Source organism: Helianthus annuus, chromosome 4 (assembly GCF_002127325.2).
Source record: "Helianthus annuus cultivar XRQ/B chromosome 4, HanXRQr2.0-SUNRISE, whole genome shotgun sequence".
Taxonomy (NCBI): domain Eukaryota; kingdom Viridiplantae; phylum Streptophyta; class Magnoliopsida; order Asterales; family Asteraceae; genus Helianthus; species Helianthus annuus.
In genome coordinates this window covers 136,332,346-136,358,144 of record NC_035436.2, presented here as the reverse complement: position 1 = coordinate 136,358,144, position 25,799 = coordinate 136,332,346, and the positions used below count along the sequence as shown (strand labels likewise).

The following is a 25,799-nucleotide window of genomic DNA, read 5'->3' as shown; positions in this document are numbered from 1 at the left end:
ACACTCTAAAACATGTATATTACATGTGTAATTTTTTTCAAAAAAAAAAATGTCGGGAGGTTGGGTAAAAATGGCTTCCCATTTGGGTTTCCAGAGTTTTCTAAGAATTTTAGGGTTTTTTATCTAGCATTACCCTATATATATATATATATATATATATATATATATATATATATATATATATATATATTTATCTGGGTTAAACATGTCATTTTGTTGTCATCCCATTCCCATGAATACATTTTGGGTCGTACCCTCAACTCCCGTACATGACATGCATCAAGTAAAGTTAATCTCTCAACTCTCAAATCTGTTTGTAGGACTTGAAACCAAAACCTCCTCATTCTCAACCTAGTGTTTAAAGGTTTTGTTTTTACCAATAGATCACCACCTCATTGGTTGAAGTTTATGTTTTAATATTGTTTAATCAGAAAACTTGTATTTGTTTAATCAGAAAACCTTGTATAAGGCATACAAGAAAAGAACCAACATTGTTGTCGACCTTGAAGAACACAATTAACTGAAGGAAGCAGATCCATAATTCTAGAGAGAGGCTTCAAGTCTGCAATACGGAATGTAGGCTATATAACAATGAATTCATACCGTTTTATCTAAGCGTGTCAATCATGTTGGGTTGGAGGATTGTAACAGTGAAACCGAATATGACCCATATAATTATTCGCATGACTTAAAACAGATGCAATTTATAACCCAATTGGGACCACAAGCGGAAAACATTCAGCAGAAGGCTTCAAGAAGACAAGGACATCGACTCCATCAGCGACCATAACGAGCATTTCAATAAGAAACTCGAACGAGCTTTTTTGGCAGCTACACGCTCGAGATTAAGATTTAAGAACAACTCTAAAGGGCACTGGACAAACATGCTTTTGGCAGAGCTACGTGCTCGATTAAGATTTAAGAACAACCTCGAAAGGGCGCTACTTTGCCTGATTAGAACATAGTGTTTGTTACATAACTTGGTTTATAGAATTTACAAATTAAAAGTAGTTTAAAAGGGTCAAAAGATTTCTGGGTCCTAAATTTGGTTTCCTGGTATGAAACATAAATCAAGATTTGTTCATTTTGATTATCCACTTCTTCTTGTGTTTTAACCAAGATCACAATGCCGCCTTCAACCGTCTTGCTTTGTACAGCAGACGGCTGGTGTTGGGGTCTAATAAATGTTTCAAACTTCGTTATAAAAAGTGCAACACGCAGCACTAAAGCGAAGTCCCGATGTGCAAAACACAAAAGCACACCCGGTAACTACCCAAGACGCTAGATATATACATATAAAATTTTGTATATTTTTCATATGTTTCTATCATCACATATACAAAACTTAAATACAAGCTCTATATATGATATTATTTAGTATTTAAGTAACTATATGTACACAATCTTCCAACGTACCGAGAGGCGTGCATCATACCTGTGTCACAATCCGTTTTTTACATGTGCCTCTTGTACACCAATCGCCTCAGGCAGTAAGAAGCTCAACGACTTGCAACTAAGGCCCTCGGGTGCGCATTCAAAATACAGATTTCAAACCGACAAAATAGGAACTCGGTTTAGGTTTAGGTTTAAGATTCGAAACATGCATTTTTAAATACATATATATATTCTTCATGAATCATCTTTTTAATCATTATAATAAAAAAATTTAAAAAAAAAAAAAAAAAACTACTGATATTGAATTCAAACAAATATCACATTTGACTATGTTTGAAGCAGAAATATCAGTCAAACGGTAGAATTCAAACAGAGATCACATTGAAGATGCTTGCAGTTTTCTAAGATAACCATAACATTATATACTACCACTACTACTTGATTTAGCATTATAAAATTAAATTTAGCATACTTGATTTACTCAAAAGCCCAGGCATTCTCACGGCGAACCTCCTCTTCTTCCTCCGGCGTGAAATCGTTCTTGATGTTAAACGTCTTGCGAATCTCCTCCGGTGTCTTCCCCTTTATCATGTCGGCAACCGTCTGACATGTCAGATCCAGCAAGCTCTTGATGTTCAGATAATTAGCAGCCTGAAACCCCCAAATTAATCATAAATCCACAAAAAGAAAATGTCAATTTGTTACTCCGGAAGCATTAAATCTTATGACATTATGTTGTGAAACTGATATCTAAAATAAAAAGCTATAGAGAAGTTAAATCTTACAAACTAAGTGATTGAATGATGAAAGAACTGAAATTAATGTTATGAACTAAACGATTTTACCAAGAACTGCAAAAATTAATAAAATAAACTAGTTGATTTTAATCATTTTATGAAGATCGAACAGAAATTAGTCTTATGAACTAATCGATTTTACCAAGAGCTACAGAAATCAATCGAATAAACAATCGATTTTATGAAGATCGAACTGAAACTAATCGAATAAACTGATCGATTTAACTAAGAATCGTAAAGAACTAATCAATTTTACGAACAGGTGAAATTAATTAAATAAAATCAATCGATTTTAACCAAGAACAACTGAAATGAATCTAAAAAACTAATCAACTTTATGAACGCGTGAAATTAATCAAATAAACCTAATCGATTTCATGAACAACAAACTGAAATTAATTAAAAAAACTAATTGATTTGATGAACTGAGTGAAATTATTAATCATATATAAACAAACTGATTTTATTAAAAACCAACAAAAACTAAAATCAATAGAACAATTTTACATAGAACGACTGAAACTAATCGAATAAACTAATTGACTTAATAAAGAACTGAAATTAATAAAATAAAAAAATAAAAAAAAAACTAATCGATTTTATGAAGAACTGAAACTAATCAAATAAACTAATCGATTGTATTAAGAACGCGTAAAATTAATCAAATAAACTAATTGATTTAACAAAGAAGGCCTAAAAATATTAATCAAAATAATCTAATCAATTTAACAAAGGAGTAAAAAACCTAATTAACTTAACATAAAGTAATCGATTTGAGAAACAGCTACATAAACTGACCAGAATAAGGTCAAACAAAGTGCCCTGATCGACTTTAACAAACTCAGAATCAAAGGATTTGAGATCTTCATCAGGCGACTTATCATCGGCCTGAACATGCTTCTTACAGTACTCGATAACTTTGGAGAGGATCTTGCTGGTGACGTTAGGAAGAGGAATAACGGTGTCGGCACAGTCGTCTTCGATCATGTGTTTGATTGTTTGCGACTCCAACGCTACTGTTTCTTCGACCTCGAAGGTTTCTCCGTCGGAGCTTTTGAGAACGATGACTTTTGATGAGGATGACATGGTTGGGCTGGGTTTGGAGGTGGATGGATTGATGAAAATTGAAAACCCTACCTAGCTTTTATGGGGTGAAAGTACTTAAAGGCAACTTTCGTCAAAAATCTATTCACACCACCAAAAGTTTGTTTTTATTTTTCTCTTTTTACGTAAAAGATTTGTATTTGCCTAGTTTTTTTTTTTTTTTTTTTTAATGAAAATAGTTGAGTAAACTGCAAATTTGATCTCAGGTTTTTTACTCATTTTTGTTACTTTAATCCAAATTTTAAAACCTTTTGTGTCTGGGTGCCTATAGTTTCATTTTTGTTACTTTAGTCTAAATTTTAAAACCTTTTGTATTTGGGTTCCTGTGGTTTCATTTTTGTTGTCATTTTGGTCCAAAAGCAAAGTCAGCTCAAATTTCATAAAAAAAGGGGTCCTAATATTAATACATGGCAAAAACTTATTTACACATGGTGTATACGGGCCGTATACAGTTATACGGCCCGTATATAATACAATAAAACTAACAAAGTCTGTGCCTTCAGACTTTGTCAGTTTTTTTCATTCCATACGGGCCGTATAACTGTATACGGCCCGTATACACCATGTGTAAAGAATTTGCCTGGTCGTATACAATGGATACGAATAATGTATACGGGCCGTATAACTGTATACGGCCCGTATGAAAAGAAAATTAGATTTTACCCAAAGTATTTAATGGATTTAAGGTGTCAATCACACGAGACGTTTTACAGTCGTTAGGTGGTCAAATCTTTCTAAAAGTAGAAATAATAAAACTTTAACAAGTAACAAAGACTGAAAAACAAAAATACGTGTCGTATGACTGTAATAAAAAGGAAGGGTGAGGCATTTGATGAGAGTTGTAAGGAGAAGCGTTTTAATCACTTGTTTTCAACGGGGATGTAATGCAATGATTCTGCTAGTGGTCGGGCTTCCAATGCTTACACAGGGTGATAAACAACGCTGATATGAACCCAAACCAACTGCTTTGTCTTGATTCGTCGGGAAAACTTTTCCTCAGGGGAGGGTGAGTAGTATGCGTCTGAGTCCATTATGGTTCGTGAATGTTTCGAATCATCATAGAAGATGTGTCGGGTTCTGCTAGAAGAGTATAAGGATTTTTTTGGTTTGTTTCCAAGCAGGGTTTAGAATGTTTGAAGTATTCTTGGTTCAATACCAACTCTTCTGAAAGACAAGAATACAACGTTCATGTATCACAAGGAATGACCGATCTAAGGCAGAGAACCTGATTTAGATACACAAATTCATCACTGGTTTCTATAGCACAAGCACATTATCCTTACGTACAAATTTGCATTATCCTTACGGTTACAAATGAAGTATTAAAAGATGTTAGTTTCTTGACAATATGGTTTCTCGACAAATGAAGTATTATCTGTCATTGCTGCCTCTTCGGTTGGTAAAGACATAGGATGGTTTCTAATACAGGCTCTTTGTCAGTTGTGGTTGATTTATAGCAGGAGGTTATGAAACGAATATATGTTTATGCGAATTCACAACATCCTTGCTTTATACTCTTTAATCTATTAGAACGATCCTTGTTTTGTCACGTACATGCGTTTAATTCCCAACATCATCTGTTCATCATTGTTCTTGAAGATGAAGTTGAAGATAAAGAAACGAGGGTTTATTCTCATTAATCTATTAGAACGATCCTTGACTTGAATTTGTAGATTTCGGTTGGGTCAGAAAAACTTAACAAGAGAATCAACTAAAAAAATACAATTGATTACTCGGTCGAATAACCGGTCCGTTAAAGTTGAGCTTCCTGATGCAACTTTCACAGTGGTACCAATGTCCTACTACTACAATCCTTCCAACGCCTGATTCCGATACAACCCTCGATGTTGATGAGTGAAAGAGTTAACATTCTGATTCAGATTCAGGAAGCAGATGTTTATGAGTGAAAGAGTTAACATTCTGATTCAGATTCAGGAAGCAGATGTTTATTAGTGTTTGAGAAACTAACAAGGTAAACCTGAATTTTCAAAATTTTAGATACTTACTTGAACCGTTAGTAATGCTAGATGTCATTTTGGCTGAACCATAACCTATTACCATTTTTTACCATGCGTATACGGGTCGTATACCGTTTATACAGCCGTATACGACTGGTAAAAAATATTTTTACCGATCGTATACTATGTATACGATGATTGTATACGGGTCATATATTGTTATACGGCCCGTATACTATGGGTAAAAAATGGTAAAAATTGGTTTATTCTCTTTAATCTATTAGAACGATCCTTGTCTTGAGAACCTGATTCTGATTTAAACAATGGAATTTGTGGATCAACAGAAATAACTGAAAATAACTCGCCATTCTCTTGCATCTGTATACGTTGATTGTGGATTTAAGTTGCAAGAATTGTGTCCGTCGCATGGACTCAGACTCATATTACTAGCAGAACCCGACACGTCTTCTGTGATGATTCGAAACATTCACGAACCACAATGGACTCAGACTCATACTACTAGCAGAAGAACCCGACACGTCTTCTGTGATGATTCGAAACATTCTGAATCACTAGCAGAAGAACCCGACACGTCTTCTGTGATGATTCGAAACATTCCGAATCACTGCGGTTTTTTCTCTTCCGGTTACCAGGCCTATCATCTCTGTCTACATTTGGTTTCTGCTACTTGAGTGAAATATTTGTTGGAATTTGTGGATCAACAGAAATAACTGAATACAACCGGTCAAATCACACACTACATAAAGTGTAAAGTTATCGTGTGTTGTAGCTTGTAATAGATTAAACAGAAATAACTCGCCATTCTCTTGCACCTGTATACGTTGATTGTGGATTTAACTTGCAAAAATTGGGTCCGTCACATGATAGAAGATACATATCGTCCGTTCAAGTTGAGCTTCCTGATGCAGTTTGTTGGAATTTGTGGATTTCGGTTGGATCAGATATCGGAAGTACTGAACAACAGAAATAGCAGCTTCGGTTTCATCAACCAGTTTTTTTTACAAATCATCTGTTTCCTGAATCTGAATCTGAAAGTTAACTAGACCCCTCAAGTTGTCATTCATAACAACTAAGCGTCTGGAGAAGAGTATGTTGATATAGGAGAGTTGATGCAATTTTACAAGCATTTTATCGTGTGTTGTAATTTTAATGAAGCAATGAAGATTGAATATGTTGTCATAGTTGTCAAGACTGTTTGTCGGGTTTCCAACGTTCTACAGCACAAGTTCATCACCGGTTTCTACAGCACAAGTTCATCACCGGTTTCTACAGCACAAGTTCATCACCGGTTTCTACAGCACAAGCACATACACAATTTGTTGGAAGAACCCGACACGTCTTCTGCTAGTTACTCTTTTCTTCGATTTCAACAAATCTTTCAAGGTCTTAAGTGATGGACGATTTCAACAATACGTTCACGAACCACAATGGACTCAGACTCATACTACTTGCAGAAGAACCCGACATGTCCGGTGATTGTTGATACATGGAAAAACAAGGACCATTCACCTCTTTCAACCTACCAAAACACCAAAATCCGTACCGGTGATTGTTTATCCATACTATTCTTCATAGCCATATTCCCACTCACAAGTTGTTGATACTGAGCTTCCTGATACATATCATTCGTATGAAACTTTTCGTGCACTGAACCTTCAGTTGTGTACCCTTTAATCTTCTTGAGTACTTTTCTAACTTTATGCTTGCATCCACCACAGTGAATATTAACTTTGAGTGAAAGAGTTTGGAAACCGGACGAAATCTACGAAGAAACTGTTGGAATTTGTGGATTTCGGTTGGTTCAGAAACTTAACAAGAGAAGCAACTAAAAAAATACAATTGATTTCTCTTCATGTTACGGAGAATATTCTAGAAATTGAAGGAAAAGGAAAAGATTTGTTGAAATCAAATTCAACAGAGATAACTTAATACAACCAGTCAAATCACACACTATATAAAGATTACAGAGGTTTTTACCATATGTATACGGGCCGTATACGGTTTATACGGCCGTATACGGTTTATACGGCCGTATACTCTCGGTAAAAAAAAATTTACCGATCGTATACAATGTATACAAACGATGTATACGGGTCGTATATTGTTATACGACCCGTATACTATGGGTAAAAAATGGTAAAAATTGGTTTATTGTCTTTAATCTATTAGAATGATCCTTGTTTTGAGAACCTGATTCTGATTTAAACAATGGAATTTGTGGATCAACAGAAATAACTGAAAATAACTCGCCATTCTCTTGCACCTGTGTCCGTCATCATTGTATGAGATTAGCCAAACGAGGATGAAAGATACTCAAACCATCTGATCCCGTTGTTGCAAAATCCTTTAATGTGAGATTCTTCAAGTTTGCACATTTTGAGAAAATACCAATGTGTTTGTCAGCTTCGTCAACACACAAAGTGACAGAATGATATGGAAAAACAAGGACCAGATGTCGATTGTTGAAAGTTTGAACTGATTATTTGTTATCAGGTGAGTTCCAAGCATTTTATCGTGTGTTGTAATTTTAATGAAGCAACGAAGATTGAATATGCACTAGGGTTTTTTCTCTTCCGGTTACCAGGCCTATCATTTCCGTCTACGTTTGGTTTCCTCAACGAAGAACCATCAGCCATTATCTGCCCTTTTTCCTTTGGTTTCTGGTTGATTTTGAGGGTGAGGGTTTTGCATTGATTCCTACGCTCCAATCATCTGCTTCCTGAATCTGAATCTGAAAGTTAACTAGACCCCTCAAGTTGTCATTCGTAACAACTAAGCGTCTGGAGAAGAGTATGTTGATATAGGAGAGTTGAACCCGACACGTCTTCTGTGATGATTCGAAACATTCCGAATAACTAGCAAAACCCGATCCACTTACATTCGAATAACGGTGAGAATCCACAACGCTTATGGCCAGATTCTTTCCTTCAATCTTGGCAAAATCAATGTCTGCTTGTTTTATTATCACGAAAGTACTGAACAACCGAGATAGGCACAATAACAACAACAGCTTTCCATGATTTGGAGACTGATCGGAATCGAATCAGTGATTTTACTGGAAGCCGTTTGATTATTTCTTATTTTATTATCACGAAAGTACTGAACAACCGAGATAGGCACAATAACAACAATAGCTTTCCATGATTTGGAGACTGATCGGAATCGAATCAGTGATTTTACTGGAAGCCGTTTGATTATTTCCTCTTGGATCTCGAAAGGCACGTTGTCTGACATCTTGATTTTGATTACCAACTCACCATATCAATTTCTAGGTAGTTAACAACGCTAATTAGAAAAAAACGTGATTCATATACACAACGGTCTCTTTGCTTCGTCCACTAGAACTATTTGTGTATGCATTCTTTTGGTAGTTAACAACGCTAATTAGAAAAAAATCTGTAAAATTAATCATATCGATTGCTATAACAGGGTGGATGTGACACACACAGATAGATAAGCTGTCACAGTTGTCAAGGCTGTTTGTCGGGTTTCCAATGCTCACACAGGGTGATAAACAACGCTGATACGAACACATGTGTTTCGAAATAGGCTTTGTTCTTGGTTTAATGAAGTTACACGTAACATCTACTTATATTCAGATTTAAACAATGCCCGCCTCAACTGAGATAACGGACATCCATCAAGCTCAAAAAGAAAACTTGTGTTTCCCATAGTCACAAAAGATTGCGGTTTGTATTTTGCATAGCCACCGTTTCCGTAGTAAAAAACGGTTGGGTTTGCACATTCAATCTTCAATACTTCATTAAAATACCACTAGTAGAAGAACCCAACACGTCTTCATGTTACAGAGAATGTTATAGAAATTGAAGGATAAGGAAAATATTTGTTGAAATCGAATTTGACAACTATGACAGCTTATTAAAAGTAGCAATCACCTCCAATCATTTCCTGGTCAAATCACACACTATAAAGTTTAAAGTTATCGTGTGTTGTAGTTTGGAAAGATGACCGAATAGAGATCTGAATAACAAACTGTGGAGAACTTGTTTGTGTCGGGTTCTTCTGCTAGTTACTTGATCAACGGACTGATCGGTAACGTTCCTCTACTTGTGCTCCGATTTAAGCGGCGTGTTCCGATCAACGTTGCTTAAAGGTGATGAAGAGTTTAGAAACCCTAGAATGATGGTGTTTTTACGGGAAAAAACGTGATAATTGAAAAACATCAATCTATACGCCCGTATACAGTTATACGGCCCGTATACATTTGGTAAACATAAAAACCTCAGAAATAAATCCATTGAGCCGTATACTTTTTATAAATCGTATACACTTGTAAACGGCTCGTATAACTATATACGGGCCTTATATAGTAAAATCAAAAAAAATATTCTCTGCGCATTTTCCTATTTAAAAACATTTTATACAGACCGTATATTTTGTATACGGCCCGTATACACTAGGGATGTGAAAATAAGATCTAGGGGGTACGGGAATAAGGGGGGCCTAAAAAAACCTGATTTTTGTCCTTTTCTAAAGGGTATTTTGGTTATTTTGCCCACCTACCTAACTACCCCCACCCCCACTCCCTCTCATTTTCTTCTTTCCCCCTTCTGCCGGTGAACTATTTCTCTATCTCCCTATAAACACACATAGACTCAACCTTCATCTACCACCACCACCATCATCTCCCACCTCCCACAACCACCACAACCATCCACTGCCACCACAAAAATCACCTCAAAAACCCTAGGTGTAAAAGGGGGCATCCTTCATTTTTTTCCTTTATTTTTGCAATAAACCCCAGCCGACACCCTCACTCCCTTCTCTCTCTCTGCTCACCGGTCACCGGTCATCGCCGATATACCCACACACCCCACCCCACCCCACCCCACCCCGCCTGCATCTAAAATATACACACCCGGCCGCACCCCCATCTCCCTCTCTCGTTTTTCTGGCGACCTGCCGGCGAAGATGATGATGACTGGTGTTGCGGTTGTTGTTAATGATATTGATAATAGTTATGGCGGCGCTCGAGGCAGCAATTCAGCGGCAACTATGATGACTAAGAAGATAATGATTACAATGATGATGATTCACAATGAGTGGAGGTGTTTGGTTGGGTGAGGTAGCGGCGGCAGTGGTATGTTTTCGACAAGCTTTTCCTGTAAACCCCCACCTCCTCACACAAATCTCTTCCTTGTTTCATTTATTTTTCTGATGATTGAAGATGATGGTGATTTCTGTTGTTGAAGACGATGATGATTATGTCGATGATGGTAATGAACGATGATGATCATTGATGTTGATGACGGTAGTGATGTCCGGCGCCGATGGTGCTCATGGTTCAGATCCGGGTCAAATTAGTTCGATTTCAGCAAGTTGGTCAAACATCAGTTTCGGTTAACTTGTTCACTTTTGCCATTTTGGTTGTGGTGGCAGTGGATCGTTGTGATGGTGGTGGTGGTGGTGGTGGGAGGTGGGTGGTGGCAGATGGTGGTGGTAGTAGATGAAGGTTGAGATAGAGAGAAATAGTTATCTGTGTGTGTTTATAGAGAGAGAGAGGGAGAGAGAGAGAGAGAGAGGGGGAGAGAGAAATAGTTCACCGGCAGAAGGGGGAAAGAAGAAAAGGAGAGGGGGTGGGGGTGGGGTGAGTAGTTGGGCAAGTGGGCAAAATGACCAAAATTCCCTTCAGAAAAGGACAAAAAACCAGGTTTTTTTTAAATCTGAGCTGACTTTGCTTTTGGACCAAAATGGCAACAAAATGAAACCACAGGGACCCAGATGCAAAAGGTTTTAAATTTGGACTAGAATGGCAAAAGTAACCAAACCTCAGGGACCAAAATGGCAGTTTACTCTTGAAAATTTATACTTCATAAAAACAAGCCCCCGACCCAAACAGGCAAATGGCCAACAAACAAACGCCCCTGACCCAAACGGGGTCCAAATTACAACATATACATTGGATATTCACACCACTCCTTCCAAATTAAATATTTACATGATGATCGACTATTTAACCACTCAAAACCTCTCGATTTAATCTCAATTAGAATATCCTGCGCGCTTCTCCTTATCTGCTTGAAAACCAAATCGTTCCTTCTTTTCCAAATACACCAACACGAGATAATAACCAACCATCTGATAATCTTCTTTGCCTTTCCCCCCAACAGAATTTTGAGTGTCCAATAAATCTTTGAATTCGAAAGCGTATATCGGAGGAATTTTGCACCAAATACTGATGGCCATCCATACCCTGATAGCTACCGAACATGTCACACCCCTTTCTAAGGTAGAAGCACAAGGTGTGATCTGAAAGGTTCTCATTGCATGCGATAAGTAAACATACTACATGAATGTAAAACAACTCCATATTGCCATTGATAGTTTAATAACCATAACAAAAGTTAAGTTTAAAGTTTACAACACAACACAATATAATTGTTTGAAAAGTCTACAACTTCATTTTAAAAGCAAATATCAAGGCTTTGTTCATTATATCTCCGCAAAGAGGCGGGATATAACAAATAAATCCTACAAAAGTGGCAACGAAGCATCGACACATAATAACTTGAAACATAAACGACCATCTTGAGCAAGGAGACCGCGCATACATCCACTTAGTTCCCTGAAATACATGTAAGTTTTGGAAAATCGTCAACAAAAGTTGGTGTGAATTCATGCAGTTTTGTGAAAAACATATAAGTATTTGTTGTAAGAATCATGGTATGTATTCGTAAAATGTACTTGAAAATGTATTCTGTAAATGTAAGGAAATTCATATCGTTAATCTTTCACGAGGACATTAACTTTTGTCACGACATAGGAAGCATCTAAACCATAGGCATTTTTCTGTCGATTTACGACTCGAGACACAAAAGCACTCTAGGTAGAACGTGGCCCAGAGTGTGGCTGCCTGAAACCCATTAGATCTAACCTTTTGTTCCGTGATCTAGGTATATAGTTTATTAATGGTGCTTAAGTCTCACCCTATTTGTCACATGATCTATACGTCATTCCTTAGTTTTGTTTCTACATACCACTGTACATGTATTTTCCCCAAGTTTAGAAAACATGAAAAGTTTAAAAGTGGGGACATGAACTCACTGTTTTGCGTATCTTGCGTCGTAAACTTCACCGGGCTTGTCTTGTAGGCGTCGTAACCTATATGTATTCTATGTATGTTAATCACTAGACTTGTAACACACAAAGTACAAGTCACCATCTTAATTTAAGTATTTGTTTTGTGTATGTTCATCGTTTGTGAGGGTCGTGCCCTTATTTGTCGGGTCTCACCCGTTCGTCGTGTTCTTGTAATTTGAATTTGTATTGTTCTCTTGTAAATATATATTTTACTTCCAAAAATATATATTTGTATATGTAATATGTAAAGATTGATAAGTGTTAAAAGTAAACTATATTTTTAACTTATCCAAAATATGAGACTTATATTATTTTCCAAAAATAAATATAAGTAATTTGTTAAATAATATTTTCAATATTATTTTTGTATAAGTATACTTAGGGAAGTATACTTGTATTTTTTATGTAAATACTTGTGTATTTTACATTATTTGCCAAAAATCAATACTTTGATTTTTAATACTTTCCGGATTTATATTTCTTAAAAATAATATATTTTTAAGACTTGTGGGAAATATATATTTTGTTATGCTTGTAAGATATGTATATATATATATATATATATATATATATTTGTCATTCACCCGATTTTTGTATAATTCTCACTACTTGGTATTAATTATATATATATTTGTCCAAATATATATAGGATTAGGTTCAAACGTGAACAAAATCCCAAGAGTGAACTGCGTGAACTGATCTGGACCGTTGATTTTTATGATCTTGAGATTTTAAATGAGTGGCATGATTGTAATTAGTTGGTTAGTTTCTACTACTTAATTAAATACAAAAGGGTAGAAGTGTAATTACATTAATTTGTAATTTAAAATCTGGAAATAAATAGTTTCCATAATCTTCAATTGGAAAAAAGGAAAGTTCGAATTTAAGAATGTTGATGGTTCATGGTTGACCTTACCTTTTGAATTATTATGTCAACATTTGACCAAGTCTTCTATATTTGTTTATGCCTTTGTGGTACCCATAGTTTATGAAGTAACCAGTGATGAACTTTTGAAACAGATCCTTATTGGTCGACTTCCACCACACGTATATCAACGGCAGCCTCCAACATCAGTTTCGGTGAGAATCAACATTGTATATCTGCACTATACTCATATTTCTTATTATTAATTTTATTTTTTGTTTACCAATAGTTTTATCGTCGTCGCCGCCGTCTCCATAAACGCCGATAGTTTGTAGCATTTGTTTTAATCCCTTTTAGCTTTGATACCTTGTGGGTTACCGTTAATTTTGCAACCGATAACTTTTTTTTGTTTTACTGATCTGCTAGGCTATTAGTGTTCCGATATAAGTTTTTTGGATTTCAATTTTTTGATTTTTTGCTTTTTTTAATGCGATGTACACATGTGTATTCTGTCTTTGCTCTGTTTTTAATGCGATGTACACATGTGTATAGCGTCTGTTTTTTGTGATATCTCAGTTTTTTTTTGTGTATTGAATTTGTAAAGTTGTTGATGTACACTGGTGAATTATGCAAAGTATTAGTTGTTGAGTTTTTTTGTTCAATTCTTTGATTTTGCTCTGTTTTTAACGCGATGTAAACATGTGTATTCTGATTTTGCTCTGTTTTTAATGCGATGTACACATGTGTATTCTGATTTTGCTCTAATTTTAACCCAATGTACACATGTGTATAGCGTCTGATTTTGTGATATCTCATATTTTTTTGTGTATTGAATGTGTAAAGTTGTTGAAGTACACTTGTGAATTATGCAAAGTAATAGTTGCTGAGTTTTTTTGTGCTATTTTAGGAGATGTCGTTAACGAGAAAAGTGGAGATGGAAGGGCGATAAGGATGATAAACGTATGAGGTCGATAAGGATGATTCACGTATGTTTGTTTGTTTGGTCGATAAGGATGATTCAGCATGCAACGTGGCGAATAGTTGTAAAAGATTATGTTTTTTGTTTTTTCGATTATGTTGGGTTTATTGTTTTTACAAAACTGGAACTTGTAATTATATGTTTTTTTGCTTCGCTTGGAAAACATTACGGAACTTGTAATTTGTTAAATATAAAATAGTTTTACAGGTATTGTTTCTATGTATGTATTATGTAGCTAATTACACATATGTACGATGCTGAGTACACATGTGTACTGTTCTATTTATATCCAAGTACACATGTGTATGCCGTTGAAATATGAAGGTTACGTGGATCTTAAAAATCAAAATTCAAATTCTGGTGATGAATCTGAAATAAAAATTAAAATTGAAATATGGTGATTTGTTGTTTGTTTTGATAATTATCTTATTAATAAATAAAACATAATGTGGATAATGAATTTAAATTAGGAAAGATGTAACTTAATTCAATTATTAAAATAATGATTTAAATCTAATTTTTTATATAATTACAATCATACCCTTAACAACTAAAAAGGAAATCAATGGTCCAGATCTGTTCACGCAGTTCACTCTTGGGAGGTTGTTCACGCTGGAACCCTACCCAATATATATATTTATGTCCAAAAATTGTCCAAAGTCCATATGTTTGAGGTATATATATTTATGTTAATATATACATTCTTGCATTATTCCATACATTCTCTTATGGGGAATTTTGTATACTTGTATCCTTAAGTATTCTTATGTATTTGTATGTGTATTTTGATGGTGGTACTCTTTTGGGGTGTTTAGTGTATTTTCAAGTTCCTAATACACTACTACATATAATACACATAATATACACTTAGCACAAAATTTGGTGACAACCATACATATATATATATATATATAGGACAAAGATCCGTTAGGAACCACCCTTTATTGCGAGAACCGCGAGAACCAATGTGAACACATGGCAAACTTGTAATTATACTATATTGTATCATAGAACACGCGCGTCCTTCAATTTCTACTAAGGTTCTGTAAGTGTTCCCCTGTTTCTAGGGTTTCATTAATTCACATCGTTCCCAGTCCATAATCGATCCACAATCGGCATCATCACAGTCGGCATCAGCACAATCGGCATCAGCACAATCAGCATAAACAACTTAATTCACATCGTTCCCAATCCATAATCGATCCACAATCGGCATCATCACAGTCGGCATCAGCACAATCGGCATCAGCACAATCAGCATAAACAACATCGATTCATTGACACGGCGGCGTACAGGTGTGTACGATTGTCTTACGGCAGGAAAAGACGGTCACTCCCACCTATTTCACGGTGGAGGCATTCGGTATAATGATTAGGGCTACATATAGTGTCTTCCGATTCATCCCGTGTTGAACCTAACGCATATGATGGTCATCATCCAACAATTTTTGAATATCATCCTCATACACCTGATGCAGAACATCAGCAATTACAGTTCATTCAGTTTGAGACTAAAGGTATTCCATGTCCAATTTATGTAAATTGTGATTTGTTTAATGATATACACGTTTGCAACATGTTCACAGTTATATTATGTTGTAAATAATGATTACTCAAGAATATATGCACATGTGCATTATGTTAACTGCATCGTATTATAATTTATGTTACATTACAAATTTATGCACATGTGCGTTATGATGAAAAATAACTTATGACATTATATATTATCTGACAATGCACATGTGCATTTTGGTTACAAATTTACTATTCACCTATTCATCATGTTGACCTTTATTTATTTATTATTTTCTCAGGAATAATTACGGCTGCTATACATTCTATGCCCAATGGTACCCCATATTGGATAGGTGAAGTTGATATTGAATACATTCCTGTTATAACCAGTGTGAACACATGGCATTTGTTGTAATTATATTATGTTTATAAAAAAACACACACATTCTGTTTTTTTTCTAATGTCATTGTTATCTCCATTTTAGGGTTTCAGTAGTTCACCAGCACCAGTTCATGGTCTTCACACTCGGCTAGGAGGCATTCACAACGGTTCACGGCGGCGGAGAGCCGTGCATGATGGTTTTCACGGCATATAGATAGTCGTATTCATGTATTTCACGGCGGTTGCAGTCGGCACGATGTTTACAGCGGCATATGGCGTCTTCTGATTCATCCCGTGTCGATCCTCGTATATCCGATGAACCTCCTCATATATTGTCTAAATATCATCCTCATACAACATCTGATGCCGACTTTGGTGGTCCATCTGCTGTCAATACCGTTGATATTCACAGAATTATGTCTAAAACTGTTGTAAGTCGACATATACTTCATGGCTTTGAAATTCAGACTCTTTACTCTATGTCTACATCACTTTGACTGGTACGACACCTGCAAATACAGAACATCAAGAGTTGCAATTCATTCGATTTGTGACTAAAGGTATTATACTTTGTAAATGATATCATATTAAATGATATGCACATGTGCATTATATTGAATGTAAATGATGTTATATTAAATTATATGCACATGTGCATTATGTTGATTGTAAATGATGTTGTATTAACTTATACGAACATGTGCATTATGTTGATAGTTAGACTATGTCATTGATGTATAGATTCTGTTTATGTATGGATTCTGAACAGGTGCCTTATGTATTACTATCCAATTATGTATAGAATGGCATCAAACAAAAGGGTCTTGGGTGGCGGACAACTACAAAAAAATAGGGGATGTGACTGTGCGAGATTAGCAATAGAAGAACAAGCCGACAACCAGGGAGGCATGGGTGGAGTTTATGCATCTTTTGGCGCCGCTGAGAAACACCAGAACGAAGACAGAATGAAGACAGGTCAAGATGGGTGGGGTTATCACTCGGAAAATAAGCCGACTTTTAATCCAGGGAGGCATGGGTGGTGTTTATGCATCTTTTGGCGCCGCTGAGAAACACCAGAACGAAGACAGAATGAAGACGGGTCAAGATGGGTGGGGTTGTCACTCGGAAAATAAGTCGACTTTTAATGTTAAAGCATTAGAGAGGACTTATGTGTCACAAGCGGGGACCCGTCGAGTGGCTTTGTGATGACATGGAATGGCTGGGCTACATCTAAAGCCAATATGTTAGAATGGAGAAGCGTCGAAGGCAGGTTACCGATAAAGACGGATCTGGAAAAAAAGGGGAATTCAGATGAGCAACACATTGTGCCCGGGTTTCGGATACGAGCAAGAAACTGTGATAACTAATCTGCCTCGTCTGTATACGATTAATTAGTCGAATACATCATTTATTCGGTGATTACAACAAACTAATCTGGCATGTGTGTATATGATTACTCATCACCGATAAACTGTTGACCATGTATACATCATTGACCGTATAAACATTGTGCGTACACATGCCATATATTTTATTAATTATGATATTTATATCTTCTTTTTATTCATGTTATTTTTTTATATACAGTAACAGTCAAGACTGGCGTGCATTCTTCACCTAATGGCACACCATATTGGATACCTGATGTTGATGTTGAATACATCCCTACTCTAAATAGAACGTCTAATCACTAGGATGACATTCTGATGATGTACAACACTTATGCTACAAAATCTGATTTTTTTTTCACACGCAACTACTTATATATTGATTATCAGTTGTTTTTGTTTACATTCATTGTTTATCTACTTAACGGTGTAATATTCACTGTTTTATTCATGACCGATGAACATAAATTACCAATATGTCCACTATTTCAACACATGCACATGTGCATTACCCAATGCGTGCATTTTCAACATTGAAACCGTAGTAGCATCTAAACTTATCGATGCATTGTTTCTAATGTCATTATGTTTTAAGTGCATGTACTCCATTATCAATCCACGTATTATACATTGCAACGTATAAATTATACACATGTGCATTTCCCACCATATACTATGTCAAACAACATTATACATTACTACCGTTATGTTATGCACATGTGCATTGCCAACATAAATTATGCTACACATTATATCACATCAATAGGTGCCTGGGCATTTCCAACATATATTATACCAGACACCATACAACATTGTAAACTACATATCCTATACCAAACACCACCATCATGAATTACCACGATGCATCATAATATATAAATATGCACATGTGCATAGGCAACACAATCATTTACGTCACAATATTTCACACTTGTGTATTTCTAACATATACTATATCAACCACCATATAACATTTGAAAACGTTGTAAACTGAATATAATCATCCGGTAACACATCATATATCACCACTATGCATACTAATTCACCTTATGCACATGTGCATTTCCAACATATACTATACCATATTACATCAAATTATGGAATTAACGATCACATGGTTGTCATCGTCCAATAAACAAATATAAATTATCGTTAAAATAAAATAACTAACATATAAACCACCATACAAAAAATAACCGTAATTTTCAATATAACATCGTCCTATCCAACTTTCTTTCATTAATGTTTTCCACTGTCTTGTCGCCCTTATCATCCATCACATAAGATCCATCACATCGTGCATTCGTCTACTTGTCCTATTCCTTGTATTTCTTCATTTTGCCGTAACTGCACGTGACATCAAAGAATATCGTTCAACAGAAAGTAACAATTGGATGCACATGTGCATATATTACCAACTGCATCATCGACTAATAACCAACCTTTTTTTGGCTTTTCACTTAACACTTTCGTATTCACCTTCCTTATCATCTGACAGTTTTGTTGCCCGTTCGTCATTCGATCTCAACAAAAGTGTTATTTTCTTCGCTTTTTTTTTTCCATTTTTTTGCCTACAATAATAATTGAAATATAATATAATCAAACATGCAATTTCAATTAGTATGTGCATTAAACAAACTTTTTCATCACTGTAACAATATGAATTTGTGCATCTATATGCACATGTGCATCACATATTCGTATAGTGATGCTTAAAATCAATCCATATGTAAAGTTTAATATGTTATGTGCTCAAATTCAATATGCACATATGCATCAATTTAAACAACAACATCAACAAAATCTAATTACACAGAATCATATACACGTATATTAAACAAAGCTGCTTATGTTTGCTATGCACATGTGAATCACAGGAAACACTAACACCATCATATCCTAATTACACGAAATCACAATAACACCATCATATCCTAATTACACGAAACCACGTATCTTACACAAAACTTCTCAAGTTCACTATGCACATGTGCATTACCTAAAACAACAACACCAGCATTTTCTAATTACCCAAAATCATATACACGTATCCTAAACAAACCTGCTCAAATTCACTATGCACATGAATGATATTATTAACTTTATTTGGTTCACATATACATACTAGGTCGGCTATGGCACTTTATAAGCTCTGTGCGATAACATAACAAGCACAATTAACAGATCAACGAGTTGAATCACATTCATATAAATCATTGATGGAAATCAACATTACTGATAAAAAACAGATACCTAAAGAACAATATATATATCTACTGATAATAATCAGATCCTTAACGAGTGTTAGATGGCGTGATTGGGTACTAATTGAGATTTGGCAGGGATAGCCGATCAACGATTAATAAACGGACACGATTTCTGATTTCTAGGGCATGTCGAGCAACGGTAATCGATGATTTTGTAATCAATTACTGAATGTAATAACAATCAGTAACCGGTGATGAATGATTTTGTTCAATTTGTGCCCTGAATCGACACGATTTCTGATTTCTAGGGCATGTCGAGCAATGGTAATCGATGATTTTGTAATCAATTACTGAATGTAATAACAATCAGTAATCGATGATGAGTGATTTTGTTCAATTTGTGCCCTGAATCGTGCCCTAATTTGTACGATGATACGGTGATGTTGACAATGGAACTCGATGGGCAGAGATTGTAGACACCGGGAAATCAAATTGCAGAGATTGTAGACACCGTGTTATTAACATTCAATATTTAATTACAATAATACCCCCTGTTCACACTGGTTCTCGCGGTTCTCGCAATAAGGGTGGTTCTCGCATGAACCTTACCCTATATATATATATATATATATATATATATATATATATATATATATATATATATATATATATATATATATATATAGGACAATGCTCTATAAAAAACCCCATTTTTTTTAAGAAACTTAGCAAACTCAACATGTGGCTTTCATATGTCCACGTATCCATATCCATTTCATCTACCTTTTTGAATAGAAGGGTAAATCAGTAATTGTCCCAACCCAAGATACTTTCCCAACTTGATTTGACTTTAATAATTAATGCCCATCAACTCAAGTGTACAAATTACCCATCCCCATATTTTTTTTTCATAATTTCTTTTTACATATCTCCATTAACATCTTCTCAACAAGTTCATGCTTCCTCCATTAATTTCCATGGAGACAAATCCACCAACATTGGAGTTAATGTCGCCGATCCATAGTTTCCCCAACAGGTTCCTTAGCAGTGACTGCCATAATGATGAGGAATTAAATGTTCAAGGTTTGTCTCTTTATCTAACATATATCTCTCCAATATATGTTTTTTGTTTGTATATGAAATTTTTCTAATGGAATAATACAAAATATACTGCATGGCAAGCTTCTGGATATACTTACATGGAAGTTGATGGTTCTCGATCATCTGTAGTGCCCTTGAGATCACCGGATTTTCTGATCTCCAACAACTTCATGAACAGCGGTTTCCATACTGACGAGGTTATGGTTAATGATCAAGGTTTGTTTTTCTATACACTCTTTTTATTTTTTTTCTTCCCCAAATATGGCATAAATCAAACATATTGCATAATGTTTGACATGTAGCATCCCAAGATTCTGGCTACGCTAACATGCCGGGTGCTGGTTCTGGATCACCTCAGGGCCCTTCTGTGTTTTCTAAATCATCTCGCACCCATTTAGATGGTATTTTTTTTTCATGGTAGCACACTTTTATACTAATGTAACAGCGTTCTAACCTTTTGTCCTGCCATATACCAGATTCATAACCTTTTCGTTTTTTGATGCAGGGCCAGCGCATCCACACTTCGTTTTTGATACGCCTCAGGGAACCCGTTACTGGATTCCTAACGTCGCTGATAAGTTCATACCAGTGTGTGGGAAATCTTATCCGACATTTGATGTTGTTGTTTCCATGTATGAACTTTATGCGTTTGAAGCTGTTTTTTCTGTTAAAAAGGGCCAAACTAAAGTCTGGAATGGAATTCCCACACACAAGTATCTTCGCTGCTCAAAATACGGGAAACCACAATCCAAGAGGACTTTTGACACACTAGATGAATCTTCTGTTAGGCCTAGGAGAACCAACTTTACATGGTGTGACTGTAAGGCAAGCATTCTAGTCTCAATCTTAAATGATACATACATAGTTCTGAGTTTCAATGATATACATAATCATGAACTTGTTGAGAATTACAACCGTGATCTTAGCAAGATATCACGGAAGCTGTCATTCTCCACCAAACAATTCATTCACAATATGAGTCTAAACCGTATCGGACCCATGAGAGCTTATAGATGTCTTGTAGCTTTAAAAGGGGGGCATCACAATGTCGACGGGACTCCGGTGGATTTTAAAAATTTTAGCCACCAGTTGCGAATTTTTATTGGTGAACGCGACACACAAGTTTTCCTTGAACGCTTGCGTGAGCGCTTTGACAACCTACCCAACTTCTATTTCGATTACACGGTATCGAATGGAAAGTTGTCTTCTGTATTCTGGGCTGATGAGATTTCAAAGCTAAACTACAAAGCTTTTGGCGATGTCCTCGCCTTCGACGCGACTTACAGCACTAACAGGTTAGTCCCCCTTAACATGTGTTAGGCATGATATCCAAGTATACAAACCTAAACCAAAAAAGTGTTACATTTTGTTAACATCAAATCCATTTTTATTAATAGGTACAAGATGGTTTTTGTGCCATTCACAGGTGTGGATCATCATTTCCAATGTGTTACATTTGGTGCGGGTTTGATATCAACCGAGTCCATTGAATCTTATGTGTGGTTGCTTAAGGCTTTTTTGAAGGCACACGGTACTCAACCAACTCTCGTGTTGAGTGATCAAGACCCATCCATGCTTCAAGCTGTTCCTATGGTCTTTACCGAATCACGCCACCGTCTATGCATGTGGCATATAATGAAAAAACTACCCTCCAAGGTTAGGTTAAATTGTTAGCCTTTAACATGTGTTATTCAACATCACAGACTTCTTGAGTGTTTTTCAACTGTTTAATTAACATGTGTTAGTATCTCCTAAATTTTACTAGATCTCCGCGGACCTTCTTGACAACACTAATGTTCGGTCCTGCATTCACCGGTTGGTTTGGAATGTTTATATCAAACCAGAAACGTTTGAGTCCCGCTGGAATGACCTCCTAGAAACATTTGGCCTTCAAGACCACACTTGGTTGAACGACATGTACAACATCAAACATCTTTGGGTACCAGCCTACTTCAGGGAACTGCCAATGTGTTGCTTGATGAAGACCACTTCACGCTGTGAAAGCTCTAACGCTGCCTTCAAGGTCAACTCAACAAGCGCAAACACCCTTGTACAATTTATGATGTGCTTTGAAAATAGGGTAGTCAGCCAATGCTATCGGCAACGTGTATCGGAGTATAAAACCTCATCCACGGTGTTCAAGGGCAATACTGATTTAGCGATAGAACAGCACGCGTTCGCCATTTACACAAACGCTGTTTTTGCACAAGTTCAAAAGGAGATAATTAAAGGGAAGTTTTTATGCTACATCACAAACCAAACCGAGTCCAGCAATACCACTCTTTTGATAGACGTCACTCATTTGGACAAAAGGAACAACATCACAAACGTCTATCAGGTAACACATGTTAGGCATGTTCATTATTACCCCTCCACTAACATACGTTAGATCTAAAGGCCCTTTTTTCTCATTCTGTTCCTAACAGGTTACATATAACACTGTAGACCACTCCGCCAGTTGCTCATGCAGGAATTTCACACGTATCGGATATCTCTGTCGCCATGTCTTTTGCGTCTATCGATTGAAAAATATTGCAAAGATACCACCACAATACATAAACGATAGGTGGTGCCGAGATGCCCTCCCAAAAGAGGTTTTTTCACTTTCCAGCCGATACGGAGTCAACCCACACGCACCTTCCGTTATGCGGAATGAAATCCTCGACCTCGTTACTGAATGCGTTGATGTGGCTAGAACCGATGAGGATTTGTTGTCAAAATTGGTTGCACAACTCCGGGATTTCAAGATCAATGTGCTTTCCAAGCAACCATTGGGTACAATTCAAAATGAAACAAAAGAGTGTGAAATGGAAGAATTAGTTGGGCAACCAATCAACATTCCAGTCGAAGTTGCTAATCCAGATGTTGTACGCAATAAGGGATGTGGTACACATACTCGCATTTCTGGACCCGGTGAGAAGGCAAAGGCAAAACCAGCAAAACGTCCAAAGCAGCTTCGTTTATGCAAGCGTTGTGGTCTGTATGTCGACGACCACGACTCACGCAACTGCATTAAGGTAGCCGCAATGAAAGCAACAAAAGCAGCTGCTGAACAACAAAGGCAGACCGCCCCTGGTCCCTCTACCTCTGATTAAAATCTTTATTTTTCGTTTTACTACTACTATTTAATGGGAGACTCTCTTCATTTTGGCCTTCTTACACACATGTAACAGTCATTTAACATCCTCCTGCTCTTTTTCTGTTACGTGTGTAAGAAGGTGGAACTATTTTGATCCCATTTATCATTTCTAGTCTTGTAAAAACTTTATGGCCTTTCGGCACTTTTGTGTTTGTAGCCCAACTTTTGTGGACCTCTGTTTGCTATTAACGGGCTTATCTTATTATTATATCCATGGATAATTGTGTTTTTGGTTTATATTTTACAACATGAAAAACAGATGCTTAACACATGTTAGCCCCCCGTACTAGGGGTTTTCATAACTGTAAAAGGATCAACACAAAAGGTGTTAACCCCACACCAATAGCTTATATATAAAGACACATCATGTTATATAATTAAACTCCACAACTAGCCCACTTAACCACACATTCTACTAATAGGTTACAACCGCAACTAAAGCAATGGATCGACTACCGACCTGTCACATCAACCCATTCCGCAAAAAAAACCATAAAAAAAGAACAAGAAAAACGACGTTAGTATGTCGTCTACAAACATAGGGTCAACAGGTTAACACAACTATAACCACTTACCACATCCTAACTACCCCTTCTTATCCTCCATCATGGTGTGGCAACATCCTCATCATGAAAGTACAGAGGAGAGGGGCTACGCTCACTCTCCCATGGGTCATGGTAACACCAGGACCTGATTGTTTCGGGTGAGTATGGACACAACGGGCAACCACATAATTCATGGTCTGGATCCGTCAGCAACCTAACCAACTCATCTGGTAGCCCTTTTAACCTTTCAGCTTCTGGTAAAACGTGTTGCGTACGGCGGGTAGCTTCTTGTGAAACACCAGCTACATCAGCTACATTGTTCGTTCCGCTTTCCGAAGCATCGTCACCACCCGGGCCTCCAGTTTTCACGTCTTGGCGCTTCTTGTGAAACACTCTTCTTTCGTAGCACACCCCGTACCGACCCTCACATGCTTCCTTCCCCTTTTGCTTCAGCTTCTCCATGCCTGGTGGTGTAATCGTGACCTTATTTCGTAGCACACTTTGGAACCACTAAAAGTTTTTGGCTTACTGAAGTAGTGAAGTATTTCATAATATGACTTGGTTCTACATTACACTACTTATAGAGGTATATCATAGATACATTTAATATAGTTGTTGTGACTTGACTTTGATGTGACCATAAGGGGCAAAAAAGCAATGGTTCCTTTTCCAATAAAGTTGTTTTCTAGCCACCAACCCCTATGTTAGTAGACTCCTGCCACCTACTTTACCCAACTTCCAATAATCCTACTACATTTTTAGAACAGTGCCCCCATTGAAAATAGGAAGCAGCATTTGTTTGTTTTTGCTTAAATGTTACACCTACCAATATATAATCTAAAACAACCTCAATTAAAACATTAACTACATCAATAAGGAAATGACACATCCAATAATACATCAATATTATTTAGAGTATAAAATTACCAACTTAATAAACATCAGCTTTCACATAGATACTCTATCGCCAAAAGACCTGGTACATGCCACACCCAAAAAACCGCTAACCCACAATAAGTTTAAAGCAACATCCCCAAAACAAAGAACATGTCACACCCAAAACAAAGCTGTCACAGTTAACGTTACACTTATCCTAAAGTAAATACCATTCACCCCCTAACACACGTTACTCTAATCGGCAATCCTGCTTGATTTTAGGCAGCAACACATTCACCTCCGAACATAAGATGTGCGCGGCATACCTCTTTCTCAACTTCCGCACATCCGCCATCTTCTTCGCCCCACTCATGCTGAACCCACAATTAAAACTTTTGTTTTTCCCCATGTAGCACTCCATGT

At 36.5% G+C, this 25,799-nt stretch overlaps 2 protein-coding genes across 2 annotated transcripts; one reads left to right on the top strand and one right to left on the bottom strand.

Annotated features, from left to right (window-relative positions):
- Positions 1–1,675: 1,675 nt before the first annotated feature.
- On the bottom strand, positions 1,676–3,388 carry LOC110936872 (SKP1-like protein 1B). Its single transcript, XM_022179286.2, has 2 exons — positions 2,991–3,388; positions 1,676–2,046 (listed from the first exon to the last, which is right to left on the bottom strand). The coding sequence occupies exons 1-2, from the start codon at positions 3,276–3,278 to the stop codon at positions 1,873–1,875; spliced, it is 462 nt and encodes a 153-aa protein (XP_022034978.1). The 5' UTR covers positions 3,279–3,388; the 3' UTR covers positions 1,676–1,872.
- A 17,304-nt stretch (positions 3,389–20,692) lies between these two features.
- Positions 20,693–23,911, top strand: LOC110933696 (protein FAR1-RELATED SEQUENCE 5-like). Its single transcript, XM_035989405.1, has 7 exons — positions 20,693–20,798; positions 20,898–21,032; positions 21,119–21,217; positions 21,322–22,111; positions 22,214–22,472; positions 22,582–23,154; positions 23,243–23,911. Exons 1-7 carry the CDS (start codon positions 20,693–20,695, stop codon positions 23,909–23,911), a joined length of 2,631 nt encoding a protein of 876 aa, XP_035845298.1.
- Positions 23,912–25,799: the final 1,888 nt, after the last annotated feature.

Coding starts and splice junctions, on each gene's coding strand:
- LOC110933696 (XM_035989405.1), top strand. CDS start 20,693: ATGGAGACAAATCCACCAACATTGGAGTTAATGTCGCCGATCCATAGT. Junction 22,112..22,213: donor GCGACTTACAGCACTAACAG/GTTAGTCCCCCT, acceptor TTTTATTAATAG/GTACAAGATGGTTTTTGTGC. Junction 23,155..23,242: donor ACATCACAAACGTCTATCAG/GTAACACATGTT, acceptor TGTTCCTAACAG/GTTACATATAACACTGTAGA.
- LOC110936872 (XM_022179286.2), bottom strand. CDS start 3,278: ATGTCATCCTCATCAAAAGTCATCGTTCTCAAAAGCTCCGACGGAGAA. Junction 2,047..2,990: donor CTTTGTTTGACCTTATTCTG/GTCAGTTTATGT, acceptor TGGGGGTTTCAG/GCTGCTAATTATCTGAACAT.